This window comes from Motacilla alba, chromosome Z (assembly GCF_015832195.1).
Source record: "Motacilla alba alba isolate MOTALB_02 chromosome Z, Motacilla_alba_V1.0_pri, whole genome shotgun sequence".
NCBI lineage: Eukaryota > Metazoa > Chordata > Aves > Passeriformes > Motacillidae > Motacilla > Motacilla alba.
Window position 1 is genome coordinate 22,824,235 of NC_052046.1, and position 18,859 is coordinate 22,843,093.

Genomic DNA, 18,859 nt, shown 5'->3' on the forward strand with positions numbered 1-18,859 from the left:
CTTGAAATGGGAGGGTGAGGATGGCTGCCCCATTGTCCCTAACTGTCCTCACCTCCTACACACACATGTGTTCATACCCAGGCACACACAGCTCCTCTTGTTGGCTGACCCTTCACACCATCCAGCCTGTGGGGAGAAGAGCAGTGCTCAGCTTCTAGCTGCTGGCAGCAATAAGAGAAACCGTTTTATGTCCCCATTCCTTCCCTGTGAACGAGGGGTTTCTGTGCCTTCCCTTTTCCTGCTTTCCTCTGTATTTTCAGCGCCTCCCTTCCCTCTCAAGGGTTCCCATTTCTCTGCTTTCTGCCTACATGATAAATAATTTTGGGGTGTCAGCATTTTGAACTCATTTGGGAACAAGGAAGGAGGTGGCAAGTTGCTGGAAGATGTTACTGATTCTCAGAGCCCTTTTTTTGATGCAAAGACAATTGCTGATGTGATTATAGTTGACAAGTCTGTTAAAATAATACCGAAGACTTTTTTCCCTTCTGGCTTTTCAGCTTTCCCTTCTGGCTTTTTAGCTTTCTTGAAAATTGACAGGATTCTCCTGAGCTGTGGTGCCAAAAATCTGCCCTGTGAAAGTGGAACTAACTTTCTTCTAAAATCACTGTCCTACATTATGGATGAATTGGAATAAAGCTGAATGTAAGGCATTTGTAAAGCCTAGTTTAAAAAAATGGTATTATTATTCCTTGTCTTTTAAAATTGCTCAGGAGATGTGACAAGATACTGTGAAAGTTGTCTAAACAAGTACTGTTTTACTGTCTTGTAAATAAAGTGATATTTTCATGTTATACTGCTGACAGAAGGTGATGTATTTTGGAAAAAAATGCAGATCTTAATTGAGGCCTTAATTTCTTTTTAATTTGTCTTTGTTTCTCTTTACAACTCTAGCAGGTGAGACATTAACCATCAATAAGTATTTCAACATCAGTTAATCAGAGAGTAATCAATTTTCCTAGAAGTATTTTCCTAAAAGACATTTTTGTGGTAGGTAATTCCAAAGAAAACTAAATGCACAGTGGGAAAATAATTAAATTATAAATTTGCTGCAACAGCAAACAGCTGATTGCAAATGTACCCAGTCTATGTGAATGGATTGGAAATGTATCTGAAATTCTGAACTGTGGCAATATAGCAGCTGGATGCTTACAGTATGTATCCATGACTGAGTATAAATAAATCCCAGCAAAAGATATTTAGAGACTGTTGTGCTGTTCACATAGATTCCAGTTTCTGATTCACTAATGTAATTTTAAAAATGAAACAAAAAACCAAAAAAAGCATGGTATTTTGCTAAAGATTAATTTCTCCAGTTCTTGTCTTCTGGTTCTCATAATCATACTGTCTTTTTCAGCTTGGAGTTCTATAGTTAAGTTAGATGTGGGTTCTTCAAAGGAGAATCCAGAATATTTGAGACATTGATGCATGAGAGGAATGCTGCAGCAATTTGTTCCCTAAAATATTTCTTATGTATTTTGGTTTAGATGTTGTTGGTTGGGGTTTCTTTAAGGGTTTCTCTGAAGCACATGGTGAAAACACAGGAACTTAATGATGAACCATGAGAATGAAATACTATAAAAATAGCAAAAAATGTCTTGAAGAAAGCATAATTTTGTGTTGCAGCCACTGAGAGTACTGTAATGAACCTAGACATGCAAGGAAGGCTTATTTTAGCTGATTTTTTTCACCTTCAACAGCTTCTAGTGCTGAGAAACAATCAATGAAGCAATATTGCTGAAGCAGCTGTACAGTCTCCTTTGTCATTGGTGTCACTGCTGTATTTCAGACTTCTTTGTCTTAGTACTTAATGTCTTCTTAAAGGTGGTGAACATATTTTTGGACTGATGTGTTCTATGTGGTATCTTACTGATGAATATGTTTTGGATTTTAATTATACACACAGTAGTAGCTTTAGAGTTGACTAAGTGATCTTCATGCTTGCTGACGCCTAACATTGCATACATTATATGCCTTTCTTGTACATAATTTCTGAAATTCAGCAATAAGTATCAATGCTGTCATTCTGTTCCAGATCAATAGCAGTAAGTTTTGTAGATAAAATAATATACTATGCCTTAATAGTACAACTGATACTTTACCTTAAAGTTTGACTGTAGCTTGTCAGCCTTTTCATTCCTTTTGATCCCAAGTAAGTTTTTCTGTAGGGGTGCTTTAGGAGAAAATCCTGTGAGTTTACTGCTAATAGAGATGGTCAGCATCATGATTGTAGCAATTATAACCAGAGCCTGGTCTGAATTGAATGTTGCATTATTTTATTAAAAGCCATATAGTTTTTAAATCTGTTTTGTTTGAGCAGTGTGACTTCTCAGGGTGGTTGAGACTTAAGTTAGCCATAACAGGACTTTCTTGGTTCAGCTTTCAGTGATAATCCCTTAAACCTGTTTGGAAGTAATTACCTGTGATGTGGGAAGATAAATTCAATCTCTCTATTTATTTGATCTTCTGCTAAGATTGCAGATACGGTGCCAGTTGGTGCCATCTGTTTATAGATTTCGCAATAGTATTCACTGGGAGATTATCTGAAAGCCAAATCAGTTTACATAGGTCAGTGAATTGCAGCTTGCAAAGCTTTTGTCTGGGATCATTGTAAACAAGTTTTTCAGACTTTTCATTGAACTTTCATTTGTCTAAACCTGACCTCATCACTGAAGTGTGTGGCGGTGATAATACACCAGTATTGTGTGTTGGTAGATACATTTGTCTTTAATGGTTATGTACTCTTGTTTTGTCTCTTAGCAAGTGCGCATTACTTCGATACATCATCTGCAAACAGTAAGTGTTTGGAGGGAAGGCTGTGCCAAAAATACTTTCATATAAAGGGGTGAGGCTTTTTATTTAATGTTTAATAAGTCATATATATATAGACAGTGTTGTAAATATAGTTACTGTTCCTGCTGTTAAAGTACCTGCAGAAGAGAAGGTGCTGCAGATAAGAGTGCATATTCTATCAGATATTAGGAGTTCACTGATGTTCTGGTTTCAGCTGAGTTAGTTATTTTCCTTCATAATAATTGATATAGTCCTGTGTTTTGGGTTTAGTATGAGACTGATGTTGATAGCACAGTGATGTTTTTGTTGTTGCTGAGCTGTGGTCACACCATGTCTAGGACTTTTCAGCTTCTCATGCTCTGATAGCAAATAGACTGGGATGAGCAAGAAGTTGGAAGGAGACGCAGCCATGATAGCTGACCACAACTAGCTCCAGAGATGTTTCACGCCAAGTTCTATGGTGTGAAACCAGCATTGTGCTCAGCAGTAAAGCTGGGGGAAGAAGAAGAAGAAGGGGATTGCAGTGATGACGTTTGTCTTCCCAAGTCAGTTTTACCTGTGATGGAGCCGTGTTCTAGTGTTGATTGATGAGCGCTGGCCTGCCCATGTGAAGCATTAATTCAGTTCCTGTTTTGCTTTGCTTCAATGCACGGCTTTTGGTTTACCTATTAAAGTGTCATGAGTTTTATAATTTTCTCTTTTCTGATTCTCTTCCCTATCCCCATGAGGGAGAGTGAGTGACAGTCATGACAACTAAAGCAGTATTTGTACAGAGTACCTCCACAGAGTTCTTTTGAGCAAATAGAGGCAGCATCTTTCTGCACAACTGTTTAGTACTGATGAATAATACATACTGAAATATGCTTGAAATATAAATAAAGATACTGGAGAATATCTTGTGAAAATACTCTAGTTCTTGCAGCCTTCTATGAAACTTTTCAGAAAATAAGGCAGTAGGTATTCATGGTCATCATGAAGATTTTGGCAATTGTAACTCTATTTCAGAATAGCCACCTGATAAAACCTGAATGTCATTCTGCACAGGCAGGTCTGAGTAATTTAAAGTTTATAAGAAAATTTTAAGTGTAAGTTCTAGTTTTAATATTGTAATGTATTCTTTTCTTTTGTGTGTTGGAAATAGTAGCATGTATTTTAATTTTATATTCAGTCATATTTGTGAATATGTTTCTGTGCTCTTAGAAAATCGTTTTAAGTTCAACCTAAGTGGTGAGACGAATACGGCATAATAGTAAAAGTTTCATGTATTCTTACATCTCATCACTTTCTGTCTCTGTGCATTGATTTTTCTCCAGCTAGTTTTTATCTGGTATGGTTTCCCTTTAATGAGTTAACAAAGGTCTCATTTTTCTCTCTTTTGGGGCTTTTAAAAGTACTAATAGATATAGTACATGACAGCTGGCATATAAGACATTCCGCAGACTGCCCAGCTGATTGCACTGCTGAGATGGTAGATCATTTAGCAGAGGTATCCAGTTTGCAGGAATGTGGATGAGGTTTGTGTTGCATATACATGTTTATTCAGTCATTAGTCATAATCATGACTGCATAAAATCAGTGGAATTACCATAAAACAGTCTTTACATCTAAGTGGCCCAGACCGCATTCCATGACAGCCCTGGCAGCTTGAATTAGAGCTTGCCTTTTATCGTACTGAATTTGGAGTGTGGAAATATCCAGCCTTTCTTCAGCTTGGTTACTGCAAGAATGGTACATGTTGATGTGAAAGAGTGAAAGTCCTGTCTAAAACAGAGCTTTAGGAATAGTCTAATTTTTTGGTGTTTGACTAGCCTGTATCAACAGTTTACCTTGTTTTTCTGTTGCTCACTGCATGCATTGTGCAGTAGGTAAACAATCCTTAAGAGTGCATCGGAGCTGTCTCACATACTCATGTGCACTGTACTCTGCATAGTATGCCTCCACTTCCCAACCAGATTTAAAGAATGTCCAGGCAAGGTCAGAGAATAGAAGTCCACATTTTCAGAAAAATGTCTCCAGCTCTTGGCTGGTGGTCCCTCATTCTTTCCACAGGCTCCTTGGAGTTCAGCAAGGAAAGTGTCTCAATAAATAATTAATTTGTGAGCAGGTTGTAACTTCTTATTTTCCAGAGCAGTCAACCCCGTAGCTCCCTTTAACCTTCCACACCCCCTGCTTTTCTATTTTGTTTTTAAATCATTGAGAGGAAGAGATTCCACCTGACATCCCAAGAAGATCACAAAGATAGGACTAGAAGAGACCTTATGACATCATCTACCCCATTCTTCTGCCTCAGATTAGGATTATCTGTATCTGTCATCTGTAACTTGTTCTAAGGAACTCAGTGGTCTCCCTTACATGTCATGACATGTTAAAATTTTCTTTATGTTTTATACAATTAATTCCTTTCCTGTAGCAATTTAATACTACAGTTGCTCATTCTTTGTCTCTAGGACAAAGCAAGTGATTATTTTTTGTGTATTGTAGTTTTTTGACTATAATCACCTACTTTTTTTCTCTGCACAGGCACTGAGTTTTGTACACCAGCTATTTTTGTTGCTTTTCTTTGGGTTACCTTTCATTACTTCACATCTGTTTTGTTTGTCTGGTTAAGAATAGATTTGTCTTGAGGCTCTAATGATGTAGAATAAAACAGAATGGGATCCTCTTCATACTTACTGACATGATGAGGATCTTCTTTTCAGCACTGTGACTCTTCAGCAGTTAAATGGGTGAGGAGAAGAGACAACTGGGATGTGATGATACTTTTATAAAAACATGAATGGTGTGGTGAGGAGCTTAGGGATAAATTGTTCATTTTCTCTCCCAGTACAAGAACTAATGAGCATGAAAATGAAACTAGCAGGTGTTGGGTTTGGAATAGCAAAAAGAGGAATTTTGTCACGCAAATATATTAAGTTGTGTAACTCCACAGGATGTTGTGGATACTGAAAATTTATACCAAGTTGAAGTGAAACTGGACAAAATTAATGGAAAAAAGAGTCTATAAGTGATTATTAAATACATAAGCATGACCTCTGGCTTTGGAAGTCTCTGAGCTGCAAATTATTGGAGACAAGCGTATTTGGGGAAAGTATGACTAAATGATTACACTATTCTCATGCTCCTCCCCAGACATCAGCTTTTGGCTGCTTTTGAAGACAGAGGTACTGGGTAGACAATTTGACCTGGCATAATTTTAGATTTGTCCTTTTAAATTGTAAAAACTCAAGACACATTTTTCTGTGAGTTAACAGCTCAGGGTAGCATCTGCAGCCCTTGTACTTTTTAGACCAAAAGCCTCCAATCCATTTTCCGTGTAATTTAAGACAGAAGAACTTTCTTAAAAAAATACAAAGATTACCATGAACATTTGTCTCCTGCCAGTTGGCGTCAACTGCAAATTATGTTTCGTTTCAGTCATGCTAATGCCAGATGAGATAATACATATTGTCTCATTTAGGCAATCTAAGCAGCTATGTCTGTAATCTTAACTTGGCTTTTCTGAATTGTTTTCTCCTACATGTGTGTGAAGTTGTATTTAATATGAAAGTTTTTTGGTTTTTTGCCCATCTCCCTTCTACTGTAGATACATTTTAACTGGTACATGAACATATGCTACATGAGATTGCCTGCAGAGTTAGAGAAAGCCTTTACGTCTCTAAAGGGAGACATAATGGGGACAGAGGAGTATAGAGGAGGATGTTTTGTTGTTCTTTACCCTACAGACATTGATTTATTGGCTTGATTTAGATTGTTGATTTAATGATACATCTTTAAGGCACTTGTAAGCTAATCAAAACCCATAACCACAGATGCAAATCTCTCATGTAAATATAACTTTTCATCCCCAGTTTTAATGTTAACCTTATACTTGTAGGTTTTCTGCTCTGTCAGATGTTGCTCATCTCTCTGTGACTCTGACAATACCTAAACAGATATTGTTTGTGCTTTTTCAGCTGATGTGAAGTTGGCTTGAATGCACCATCCTGCATTTGGGCAAACTTGACAGAAATGTGCTTGTGCTTCCTTAGACATAAATTTGTATTGCATAGTGGCCATACAAAATGGTAATGTACCAAATGGTAGTCTGGCATTAATGAAGACACAGTCATATGTTGCACGTCTTCTTTACTTTTCTGTTATGTATTAATATGTTTAACACATTTTGTCTGGGTTTTCTAAAGTGAGTGTGGGGGTTAAATTAATCATGTTTTCCCTCCAGACTCTATCTGTAAGCTGCTTCATGTTTTACCCCATAAATGTTTCCTCTGTTCTTGTAATATCAAATAAACAATTTTATGTTCCTCCTCTCAGAGGTTTGGGGCATGAGGGAAAGCAATTTTGCCAGGAGGTGGAAAGCCTGTGCAGTGATCATAGTGGCAGTGAGGATGTTTTATGCCAGGTATTAGGCTGTTCTGTGTTACTGGTGGTTGATTGCCCAGATTAATCCTGTGCTACTGCAATAGAGTCTAAGTTGAAGAGGGAAGGATCATGCAGGTATTAGGAAGTTCCTCCCTGAGCCTCTGTAGTCTATAACTACATCTGCTGTTGGAGTAAATTGATCATACTTTTACTCCAAACACTTTGCTTCACATACCAGAGTGGGCTTTATTTAAAGTGTATGGCTTTGGAGGTGGGAAGGAAAAGGCAACATTTTGGTTTGTGTAGGTGAGACTGTTGAAGTTTGTTGTAAATAACTGCAAGTCCTCTTCTGTTATTGTTGGGATATTTGTATCTAGTAACTACTTTGATCTCTACACACCAAGTGAACATTAATTAATCTTAGTGCAGTAAAGTTGTTTTCTGACTGCTTTAAGAATAGACTGTAGGAAACCCTAAAATTATTCTTTTGTCAAGTATCGTCATTTGATACTTGCAAATATTTGAACTGATGATGTATTTGCATATAGCAAATAGAATTCTCTTCTCTGCAGGATTATTAAAGCTGTGCCAAATTCAGTTAGTCACAGTCAACAGCATCACAGCTGGTTATTTTGGAACTGATAAAAGAAACTATTCTTTTTAGGCAGTAAAGTTTTCCAGTCCTTCTGTTGCACTAAAACACCTCTCCTGTATGGACAGAGAAAGATTCAGCTGTCTTTAACTGATTATACTTACAAGTGTGCCAGGTAACATGAGGCTACTGTTTAGATATCTAACTGTCTTTTAGCTGAAGAATAGTACAAGGTTCTTTGCCAGAGATTCAGGGAATGTATTGGAGAGGCTCACACTGTAAATGTGAGCTGTGAAAACAGTAAACAAAAAAAAAAATCTTTGTCATGGTTTTTCTCCATTTAGCCTTTTGCTATTGAATTATGGTGAAAGAAAAAGAACGAAAAAAAGGGACATTGTGTCTAGGAACTTACCACGGTTGATTGTTCATTGACCTCAGATAGTGATTAAGTAATTTCTTCCAGTGAGGATCAAAAGTTCATATTTGATTCAAATAAACTAAATAATATGGAAAGCAAATCTCTCTCTTTCCAATGCATCTTCCTTCACTGGAAGGACTGAGCAAAAACTGATCAATATCAGTGCTATCATTGCTCTGTTGTGTTCTTCTCTATCTGGTAATGTGAAATGCTATTTAGAAGCACTGGTTAGTTAAAATCTAGTTGTAATAGTACATCAGACTTGTGTCTGTCTGGCCTGAGGCATCATTTATCAGCTGAAGAGAGCAGTTTATGTGTAGCCATCTTTGCAAAAGTGAAATATACTCCACATTCTCTCCAAAGCCTTCAGATGTTACAACTCATAGGAGAAAGTTAGTCTGATAGCCGCAGAATGAGCACTTACAGTCCCAGTGTATGGTGAAGTGGTTTGCAGTCTGGGAGAGAAACACGATTATCTGCTACTTATTTTTGTGGGTTGACTTAGACCATTATGTGTCCTTCCTCAGTCAAATTCTCAGAAATCCAAAGTTTCTTTTTTAGAAAGCAGAGACTTCTAAAGTTTGTTTCCTATGGTTTTCTGCATAGCCTCAGAAGCTTGGAACATCACTATATGTCTTCTTATTTAAAGAGGAAGCAGGTATGGTCAAACATTTATTTTTCCTAAAGGAACTGTAATTGGTAAGAATAACAAAAAACACATTACATTAAATAGGAACAAATAAGCATTTAATAGGGCTTAATATACAGAGATGTCTTGAAGAGTCCTGTGCATGGGGCACTGTAGTCATAAAGAGAGGAGATCACAGAAGGTCCAAGTGACAGTGCAAGGGGCACTGTCAAAGGACACTTTGTGAGCTTCCTTGCTCAGGACAGGGAGCATTCTGTCATTGGACAGCCACAGGCATCTTGATTTTGCTTGAGAGAAGTGAAGAGTGTAGCTCTTAATTTGCATTTATCTCATTACCTAATGATAGAAATAGTCTTTGTGCTGGTCTTGCAGTGAAACTGATGTCCTGCTTAAGGAACAATAAATAGGTCCACCAACCTCTTCTGTCTGCTGCTTACAAATAGCAACTTGATAAAGTCTTTTTGCTGTATGCCAATATTCTTGTTTTGCAAATAACTAAATTAATTATTTTATTAGAACTTGTTCTAATTGAACAATTCTCTATTTGATGAGAACTTGTTCTCATAGCTGCGAGTTTAACTAGTTTGAATTGTGTTTTCTGTTGTTTTAACATGTGCATGCCATTAATGGTTTAAAAATGTAGTATAGTCTTTGTCTAGGAACCAAGAGAGGAATGAACATTGCTGCTCAGCATTGTCCTTAGTGAGTAGAGGCTGATTTTAAGCTTTGAATCTTAATTTTTCCATGCGTAATTTATTTTATTGTTTTTATTTGTGTGTGTTTTCATTTGACTGAGATAAAGATTTAAAGCAGAAAACTATATATGGCTATAGTTAGCTGCAGAAGCTTGATTTTTTTTCTGGTTTTTTCCCCTCCTTTTTTCTTTGAAGTTCACATGCCTTCACAGTGGAATAAATGATTTAGTAGTTGGTCCATCCCCCTGGATTATAGATCTATTGAGAGCCAAGTTTTTGAATGGCTCCTATGTGACCTATCTTATTTTGAAGAGAAGGTACATTTGTTTTTTGGAAAGGGTTGACATACCTAACCTGTCAGCCAGTTGGAGGAGAAGCAGCTGTTGAATGAAAAATTTCATATTTCTTCTTCTGTAATTTAACATGATTAGGAAGTAGTTGGTTTTCCTTTTCCTTTGCATGTAGGTTTGCTTCACATTGTAGGCTGGCACAATATCATGCATACCCACTTTTGTGGTTGCTGACTGTGGCTCAGAGACCTTTGTATCTCTGAGGGCTTTTGCATCTTGAAGATTTAAAAAGTAAATGAAGCAGTCAACACAAGACTTTGTTTTTCCTGTTTGCATAGGATTATTGGGGAGTTCAAGCTTGTGAAGAGGCCTGTAGCTATTCCTGCATCCTCAAATGCCAGTGGGATAGCTGGGGTTGAGTCTGGCAATGATGGTAGCTCTTGGTGCTGGTAACCATTTGGTGAATGTCTCTCTCTCTCTCCTTTTCCAGCCATATGTAAGTGATCTGAGCATTACCCTGGGTGGGTGAGTTGCTTCATCACTAATATGTGTGACTTTCTGGAGGGAGTGTGTGGTCCAAGAGACCTCACAGGTTTCCTGAACATGGCCCACACTGTAGTTATGTCTGTTTTTTATTATATCCTTTCAGAAACAGAAGATAAAGTAGTTTCCCTAATGGCTATGTTTTTTAATATGCTTAAATGAGCTTCTGCCTGTAGAGGGGGGATAATTTGGCTCCGTTTCACTTATTTTTCTGTGTATTAATGTTTTCGTGCAGCTCAGCTGGAAGATTCACCACCTAAACATTGCTTTATTCCAGCGCAAGATAGATTGCTGTTTAAATATGTGAATAGTTAAATTTTTAAACAAGCGTACTTTCTGGAAAATATTATAAAAGCAAATGGCTGTGTGTTGCACTTTTTATGATGTTTAATATTTATAACAATGTGATTGTTTGTTGCATTGGTAACTTTTGAGATGTATTTTGAATCTCACAAAAAAACCGCAGTCTTAATTTTGATTGATTTGACATATGGAAAAAGTAATGTTTGACCATAATTGCCATGCAGAACAACTAATACATGATTTTGCAGGACAGAAATCTGTGGAGAAAATACCATCGGATATAGACTTCATAGTATCATCTCTCATTCAGCATCAAGCATCCCAAATTAAGTAAGAGGAAGAAACTGATTGAGTTTTATCTTGATGTATGTTATTTAATACTATGCAGCTTAAACTAAAAGGAAAATGGGTCCGAGAAACCTAAAAACTATTAAAGAACTAGGAAAATCTGTAAGATCTGAGTTTGAGGTAGTAATAAAAAAATATGAATTCCAATAGTATGCAAAAATATTTTAGGGATCAACAAAGGGGAGGAGAGAAAAAATGTTTCTTTCCTGTTTTATAAGCACTTCTTTGTCCATTTACATTTACGTTTGTTTGAATTGCAGGCATTTCAAGGTACCTGTTATGAAAAGTTGTTGATGGACTCACAGGAACTAAGAAGAAGGTGTCAAAAGGATCAAAGGGTTGATGGGAAGATTTATGAGGAAAACAAAACTACTCTTAATAGCCTTTTTGAATAGTGGTGAAATTAGGTCAAAGAAGGAAGGTGATAATGAAATGAAGAAAATGTAAGCTGTGTGTCACTGATACATTTTGTATTTAAATAATTTTCTCTGGAACTGTTTCCCATCAAATACCAAAAATTGCATTAATCAGATACAATAAAATTAAATGGGTTGCTTTGTTCAGAAAGCAGTGCTGTAGTGAGCAGTCTTGCATTGACCTACACTGGGCAGACCATCTATTTCCTACCTCAAATTTCTGAGAACCATTTGTGGGGTGTATGTTGTTTTTAGATGAATTTAAGCTTCATTAGTGCTAAAGTTTATTAGCTTTTGAACTCGTGTTAGAAGTTGTAATGGAAATACTTGCCAAATATTGATTTTAATATGCAGGATCATGGTGCTACTTAGATGCGTGGGTTTATAGTTAACCCCTTTCATTCTCCATATTTGGGAAACTTTAATGTGTGATGATGTCAGATGGTTCATGTAATCAGTTACTGGAAATTTTAAATGTAACCACTAGGCAATGAACTAGATCAAACAAAATGAAGGAATATGACTTCTGTTTTAAAAAATAGGGATGCAGAATTTTTTGAACAAAAGAAATAGCTGAGGTATTTCCATTCCTCTTCCAAAACCCCATAACTATATCTCTTCTTATGAATTGATGAGTACTGCTCACAATTTACTTCTCAGATAAATCAGTGACCAACTGCATTTATAGTCATACAGTCTTCTGGTGTTCCCTTAAGAGGTGGGTTAGCACACTGCCAGGAAGCGTGGTTCATTAAATTAATTATTCCTGGTAAATACAAATTTTGAAGTCATGAGGCACTTGCTCACTTCATAATTTGAGGAAGCTTTCTTTGATTCTGTCTGCTTTCATTTATAGTTTGTGCATTTACGGTTGATGCTTTCATTTATAGTTTGTGCATTTACGGTTGATGCTTTAGAAAGATAAATGTTGCCCAGAAAATTAACACAATCAAAAGTTTGTAAAAGCAACGTTAGCTCATCCCTTTTTACAGTTACTTGATTCATTGCATTGTTGAACTGTTAGGCTTTTTAGTTGCATGACTGGTTTGAGTGGATCGGCTTTTAAAGGAACAACCAATTCCTGAACTCGACCATATTCTGGCATGGCTGCCGTTGAGAAAAAGTGCTTCTAAGAAACCTCAGTATTCTAGAACATAACTGAGGGACATTGTTCAGCAATTAGGAGAACATGTATATTATCAGTTGGTTTTTCATTATGGTTAGGGATTTTTTAACATGAAAATTTAAAGCACAATCTGTGGACTAACGGTTTTATTGTGAAACAGACTGCAGTAATGTCTTTGCTTTCCTGTCATAACAGATGATGCAAAATTAGATGTTAAATTGGACTTCATTTTGACAGGACCAGAATAGCAGAAAATTAAGTGGTATCAGTTTCTTGGTAGAATTTCAAGTATTGATTTTTGTATTGAAATTATCTGGTTTTGTATTGAAATAATTGAAATTATCTGTTTTTGTATTGAAATAATCTGTTAAATGGAGCATCTGTCTTGTTTCAGTTGAAATGAAGATAATGGCTTCAAAAAAGTGCATGTTCACTTTAGTATCTTGAATTTTTTTATCTCCTACTCCTGTCATTTCCTCTGAGTCTGAATTTATTATTCTTTTAGTCAAGTAATGAAGTTGTGTTAAGCATTTGAGAAAGAAATGGGTGTAGATAATAGTGAGAGAGTTGCTGTTTGGGGTTTTTTTGTTTTGTTGTGTTTGGGGTTTTTTTAATGTTTTGTTTTGGAGGCTTTTGGATTATACTTTTTTTGTTCATTTGGGTCTTTTTTGTTGTTGTTTCAGCTTTTTGGGGGGTTTGGTTGGGAGTTTTTCGTTTGTTTTGGTTTTGGGGGGGTTTATTTGTTTTGGGGGGGTTGTTTGTTTGCTTGGGTTTTTATGGTTGATCTAACTTTGGTAGAAGAAGAATGTTCTGAGTCTGCATGTCAGCAGCTTTGGAGAGGGTGTCCAGTACTGGGAGGTTGTCTTGAGGTACCAAGCGAATAGGGCACATTTTTCAGTCACTTACAAAAGCCTAATTCTATTCATTTAACTAATTTATTTATTTATTTATTTAATATAGCATTGAAGGCACAAATTTCAATTCTTAGAACATGGTACGACAGTATAACAGCTACACCATGAACTGTCTGAGATACACTTTCAGATGCTTTCAGGAGAACTGTAGTTGTTGTGGTGACAGGACACAGTTTTCATTTTGGGTTTTAAAAACAAAAAGGAACTGGAGTATGTTAAATAACACTATAACCATTATATCTACTTCCTTTTCTCTTCAGGAGGAATTACTGTTTAATGTTGTCTGGAGTTGTATTGAGGCCCATAATGCACTGTTGAGCTCCTGCTGATGAGAGTTTTGGTATTTTTAAAATTACCTCAGAAACTGAATGATGCTTATAAGATGTAATCTTCCTTTTCTTTCCTTTATAAAACTCTGCTTACTGACACTTCAGGAAAATACTAGCATCGATTATAACATAAACTGGTGCTGAAAATTTTAATAACTAGGAATAACTGTAGACAGCCTTTAGCTATATATTTGGATTTCAAGTTTAGGAGAATCTGTTGATCTAAAATTGAAAAAAAAAAACCAACAACAACAACAACAACAAAAAAACCAACCAAAAAAACCCCAAAAAACCTTTTTCTGAAAAGTGATGAAAGACAGATGACCCATTTGGCAGTGATGGTGTTGCAGTACCACAGAGATCTGACTGAAATTTAGAGGTACTATGAAGGGGAAATGGAGGTGAATTGAAATGTATGGCTTCCACCCATCAAAATTATACATGGTATATATGCTTAGGATCACATAGATAAGAAGAAATTAGTTCTACATGTGCAGAAATGGAAATTGTGGGTTGGAAATTTAATTAAAAACCCAAATCCAGTAGTATAGCTGATAGTCACAGTTAAATAGCTGATGTAGTCACAGTTAAAGCCTTTTTCCAATAGTAAGTGCTCCATGCCCATTTTCAATTGTCTTAAAATTCTAAAAGAACATCCATTTGTTTGTAAATTATTTGAGAGCATACAGTTGCTGGAGGGCTTGTGGGTCCCAAAGTCTGGTCTTTACCTGTTGTATGCAGCTATACAGTAGATTCTTAATTTTAAGAGCTTTGCAGAGTATGTCCTCTCATCATGACATGACTCAGAATGCTTCCCAATGCCACCTATTAAACTTCAGATGTCTGTTCATTTCTGAGATACACAGTATATCTGTATTAAATCTGAAGTCACAAAAATAGTATTTTTTACATTAAACATTTGTGGTTTAAATTATTAGGGGAGGATAACAGTCAGTTAGTTACAGTTACAGTCAGTCAGTGTTATGAGAACTTAGTCTCCCACCTATTTCACCTCACAGGCGACTTCAGTATTTGGATACTGAGGAATCACCTGCAGATCTTTAGGAGAAGTCAAAACTCTGCCCCTTGAGTTTGATTATCCTGATCACTGTGCTCAGGACTGTTGAGCTTTTTCCTATAAGAAGCAAATTGAACTGCACATTACAGTTTGGGCATTAGTATGAATGGCATAACTGTAAATGAGAGAGCAAAACCAACAAGATATTTATAATTAGTGTTGTTCAGTATTTGGAACAGACACTGTAATGCTTATCACAAATCTGTAACAAAACAGGCTCCAGTCCAATAACTACAGCCATAAACAGAATCCATTAAAATCACCAAGGCCAAAGAAAGTGCATTTAGAAAATCTGGAAAAGCTGAGCAGTAAAATTCTCTGTTCTATTAATGCTATTTGCGTCTCCATTCTCTTCACCTTTCCCACCTTTTTTTTTCTTTTCTTTTCTTTTGGAGAAGTTTCAGAGGCTAGAATATGACATAAGTGTTCTGTCTCTAGTTTATTAGATTACATGTGATGACTTAAATGTTGTACAGTGGACTTATGGGCTGGATCTGTGTTTTGTTATGGACTGCTGGGGAAGAGAGCTGAATGTACAGAGGTGTGCGTGACTGTGCTGTCAGCCCTGAACAGAGTGCCCTTGCTGCTTGAGAAGGTAAGAGCAGATTGATGGTAGCAGGCAGTGATACATTAGGAATGGTCACTGGGCCCCATCGTTGGTAATTTCAGTCCTGACCTTCTGCATCAAGTTGTGGTAGGCAGCAATATTTCGCTCCTTGAGCAGTGAGTACTGTCTTGAAAACCATGCTCTCCTTCCTCCAGGGAAATGGTGGACTGGATAGAAATGCTGGAAAAGGCAGGGTGTGTCTAATGATATCGGGCTGTCTTTGGTAGGAATGAGTTAATAGGCAATAGAATAAGTGTATAAAATTAATGCTGACTGTTACAGGCTTGTAGAATATTCATCTGATGAAAATTTTTAGGTTGCTTTTATGTGAAGTGACAAGTTCAGTTGATGGATAAAGAAGTGTAAAAGACTTAGGTGAAGTACTTAACCTTTCAACAACCGTTTTTGTTCACAGTTAACCAAAGCAAAATCAAAGTACTTAACCTTTCAACAACCGTTTTGGTTCACAGTTAACCAAAGCAAAATCAAAGTATCAGCTTTGACCTGGCTAACTGACAGGTGCCTAACATAATTGTAAATGTGGAGTTGTTCTTGTTTAGCTGGATTCTCAGATAAGCTACTGTCTCTTCACTGGTTATTTTATTGGTGGCAAAAATCACATTACCCACGTGAGCCTCTGGAGAGTCACAAAACCAGAGCTTGCAAGGCCCTAAAGGACCCCTGTGGTCAGGCAGCCTGACTTTCAGGGCAGTGGAGGCATTATATATTTCTGGATTAATTCTTGTTCAACCTGCAACATGATAAGAGCGTTTTAAAATCACCAGTAATGGAAAAAGTCAATGCTTTCCATGCCAATAACATACAGCAGATAGTGGAATGACAAATAACAGAAAGAGATGGTAATGTGGACAGGCTGGAAATTCTGAAGTCAAAGCCATCCTGATGAGAAATATGAATAACTCCATTGGCATGTCATGTGGAAATGTGGCAACTCTGAAAAGAGGGTCACAGCAGATAGTCGGCTCAACATAAGTTGTCAACATAGAGGGAATATCCAAGGATAAGAGGAAAGACCTGTCACAATTCCAGAGAATAAAAATGAGGTGCTCTGCCTAGGAGTAGAGTTTATATCATGTATTTGGCACTGGTACAATCACTACTGGAATAACCTGCTAATATCTGTATATCATGAGATACATCATAAGATGATGTTGACTGTTACCAGAGAAGAGCCATAAAAATCTGTAGTGGACTGAGATAGGCTAGCATTAGGAAAGTTCAGGTCAATGCTAGAATCAAGATTACAGTTTCCCTCCCCCTGTAGCTTTCTCCACCCTGGAAAATAAACTGTAGTTCAATGCTGAATTATTTCAGGAAAGTCATATGGCTTGAGTTATGTGGCAGTTCTGCCTTTCTAGTTTGATGAGGTATGAACCTGTCTAATAGAATCATAGAATACTTTGAGTTGGAAGTTGCTTTTAAAGTTCATCTAGTCCAACCTCCCTACAATGGGCAGGAACATCTTCAACTAGATCAGGTTGCTCAGGGATTGATCCATCCTGATGTTAAATGCTTCCTGGAGTGGGGAGACCATCACATCTCTGGGCAGCCTGCTCCAGCATTCCACCACCCTTACTGTAAAAGCCTTCTTCCTTATACCTAACCTGAATTTGCCCTTTTTTTAGTTTAAAGCCATTGTCCCTTGTCCTGTCACTCCATGCCCCTGTAAAAGTCCCTCTCTAGCTTTCTAGTCAGCCCCCTTTAAATACTGGAAGGTGCTGTAAAGTGGAGCGCCCTGGAGCCTTTTCATCCCTTGGCTGAAACCCCCAATCTCTCACCTGAAAAAACCAATCTCTCACCTGTGCTCACTGGAGAGGCACTCTAGCCCTCTCATCATTTTTGTGGCCTCCTCTGGAATTGCTCAACAGTTCCGTGTCATTCCTGTGCTAAGGGAAGGTTGCGGGAAGGGAAGGTTGCGGGAAGGGAAGGTTGCGGGAAGGTTGCGGGAAGGTTGCGGGAAGGTTGCGGGAAGGTTGCGGGAAGGTTGCGGGAAGGGAAGGTTGCGGGAAGGTTGCGGGAAGGTCGCGGGAAGGTCGCAGGAAGGGAAGGGAAGGGAAGGGAAGGGAAGGGAAGGGAAGGGAAGGGAAGGGAAGGGAAGGGAAGGGAAGGGAAGGGAAGGGAAGGGAAGGGAAGGGAAGGGAAGTTGTTGAAACACAACACTGATGTCATGTCAGCCAGAGTCACCTGTGCTTTCTACCTGGCTTTACTTTCTACCCTTGTTAGCTTGTGGTATAGTACTGCCTGCAGTGCAGTCACCTCCAGATCAATGCATTTTTTGCCACAATTAGACAGCCAGATGGACCGTACCAGTGCTTACCTTGCCAGCAACCAATGGCCTAGGATTTCTGCCCACTCACAAATTTGAATGCTTTTTTGGAGGCATCTCCTGTATGAAATAATATGCCCTTGAAATAATGCAATCTTGAAGATTCTCAGCATAAGTGAGAATGTTTGTAAATCCAGATAATTTCTCTAGATATATTACTTTTCAATAATAAATCATGTCAGCTGGGGGACTGCATTATTTATACCTGCCATGTCTTATTTCCAGGCTGAAATACCAACATATGTATCTAATTTCTTTAGGAAAAAAAAGATACCTTCCCACTCACAATACACAACTCCTTCATACAGAATGAAAAATAACTTTTTTTTTTTTGAGATTTAATCATTGCCATTCCATTGTATGTTAATTACAGGTGCTAGTTTTGGCATGATTTCATTAGCTGAACACTTGCCATGTCACCAGGGCTCAATTTGATTGTCTTCTCTTTCTAGCATGACTTCTGCTGTTCCACAGAAAAACCCTGAAGGATATTACACAACCCTAAAAAGCAGTTAAGATTTCTGTCCTTTTTTCTCTTCTCTGAAAAATGTTTAATTTGAGATCCCTTACAGTATAGTAAAATAAAAACAAACTTGATCTGGTAAGTGCTTCGAAGAAAATCCTGTATACTGAATTATGCTGTGAAATAGTGTTTCTAATTCACTGGTTTAAATATACACTTTTTGAGATGCATCTGGATACTTAGTTTAAAAAATAAACACTATAATGCTTTATTAGCTGATGTAACCAAGTTCAGGTGTTAAAAAAATAAAAACATGCCTTAGCAGTGTAGACTCACCAAAACTATATATTTTTTTCCAAAAAATATAGTTTGAAAATAGGGTAAAAATACAAAAGGAAGTAAAAATACTAGAAATATAAAGCAAGGTCTGGTTTTAGTTCATGTTATGATTTTTCAGTCTGAGTGTGCAATGGCTCTCTACCTAATGAGAAAAGGAGTAAATAATCAGTTCTTTCTAGCAATTAACTGATCTGCCTGCAGGATGATAATTAAAATGAGTCATGCATGTAAAAGGAAACTGAATCTTTCCTTG

General features: G+C 37.3%; 2 protein-coding genes across 5 annotated transcripts in view; both read left to right on the forward strand.

Annotated features, from left to right (window-relative positions):
• Positions 1-13,213, forward strand: part of ARSB (arylsulfatase B) — a 98,539-nt gene extending 85,326 nt beyond the window's left edge. The window contains exon 7 of the mRNA XM_038124157.1: positions 11,248-13,213. Within this exon, the coding sequence (XP_037980085.1) occupies positions 11,248-11,270 (23 nt within the window). The 3' untranslated portion in view covers positions 11,271-13,213. The remainder of the gene's footprint in view (positions 1-11,247) is intronic.
• The window catches only part of LHFPL2 (LHFPL tetraspan subfamily member 2), a 121,768-nt gene that overhangs the window by 3,283 nt on the left and 99,626 nt on the right, over positions 1-18,859 (forward strand). The window lies entirely within an intron of this gene.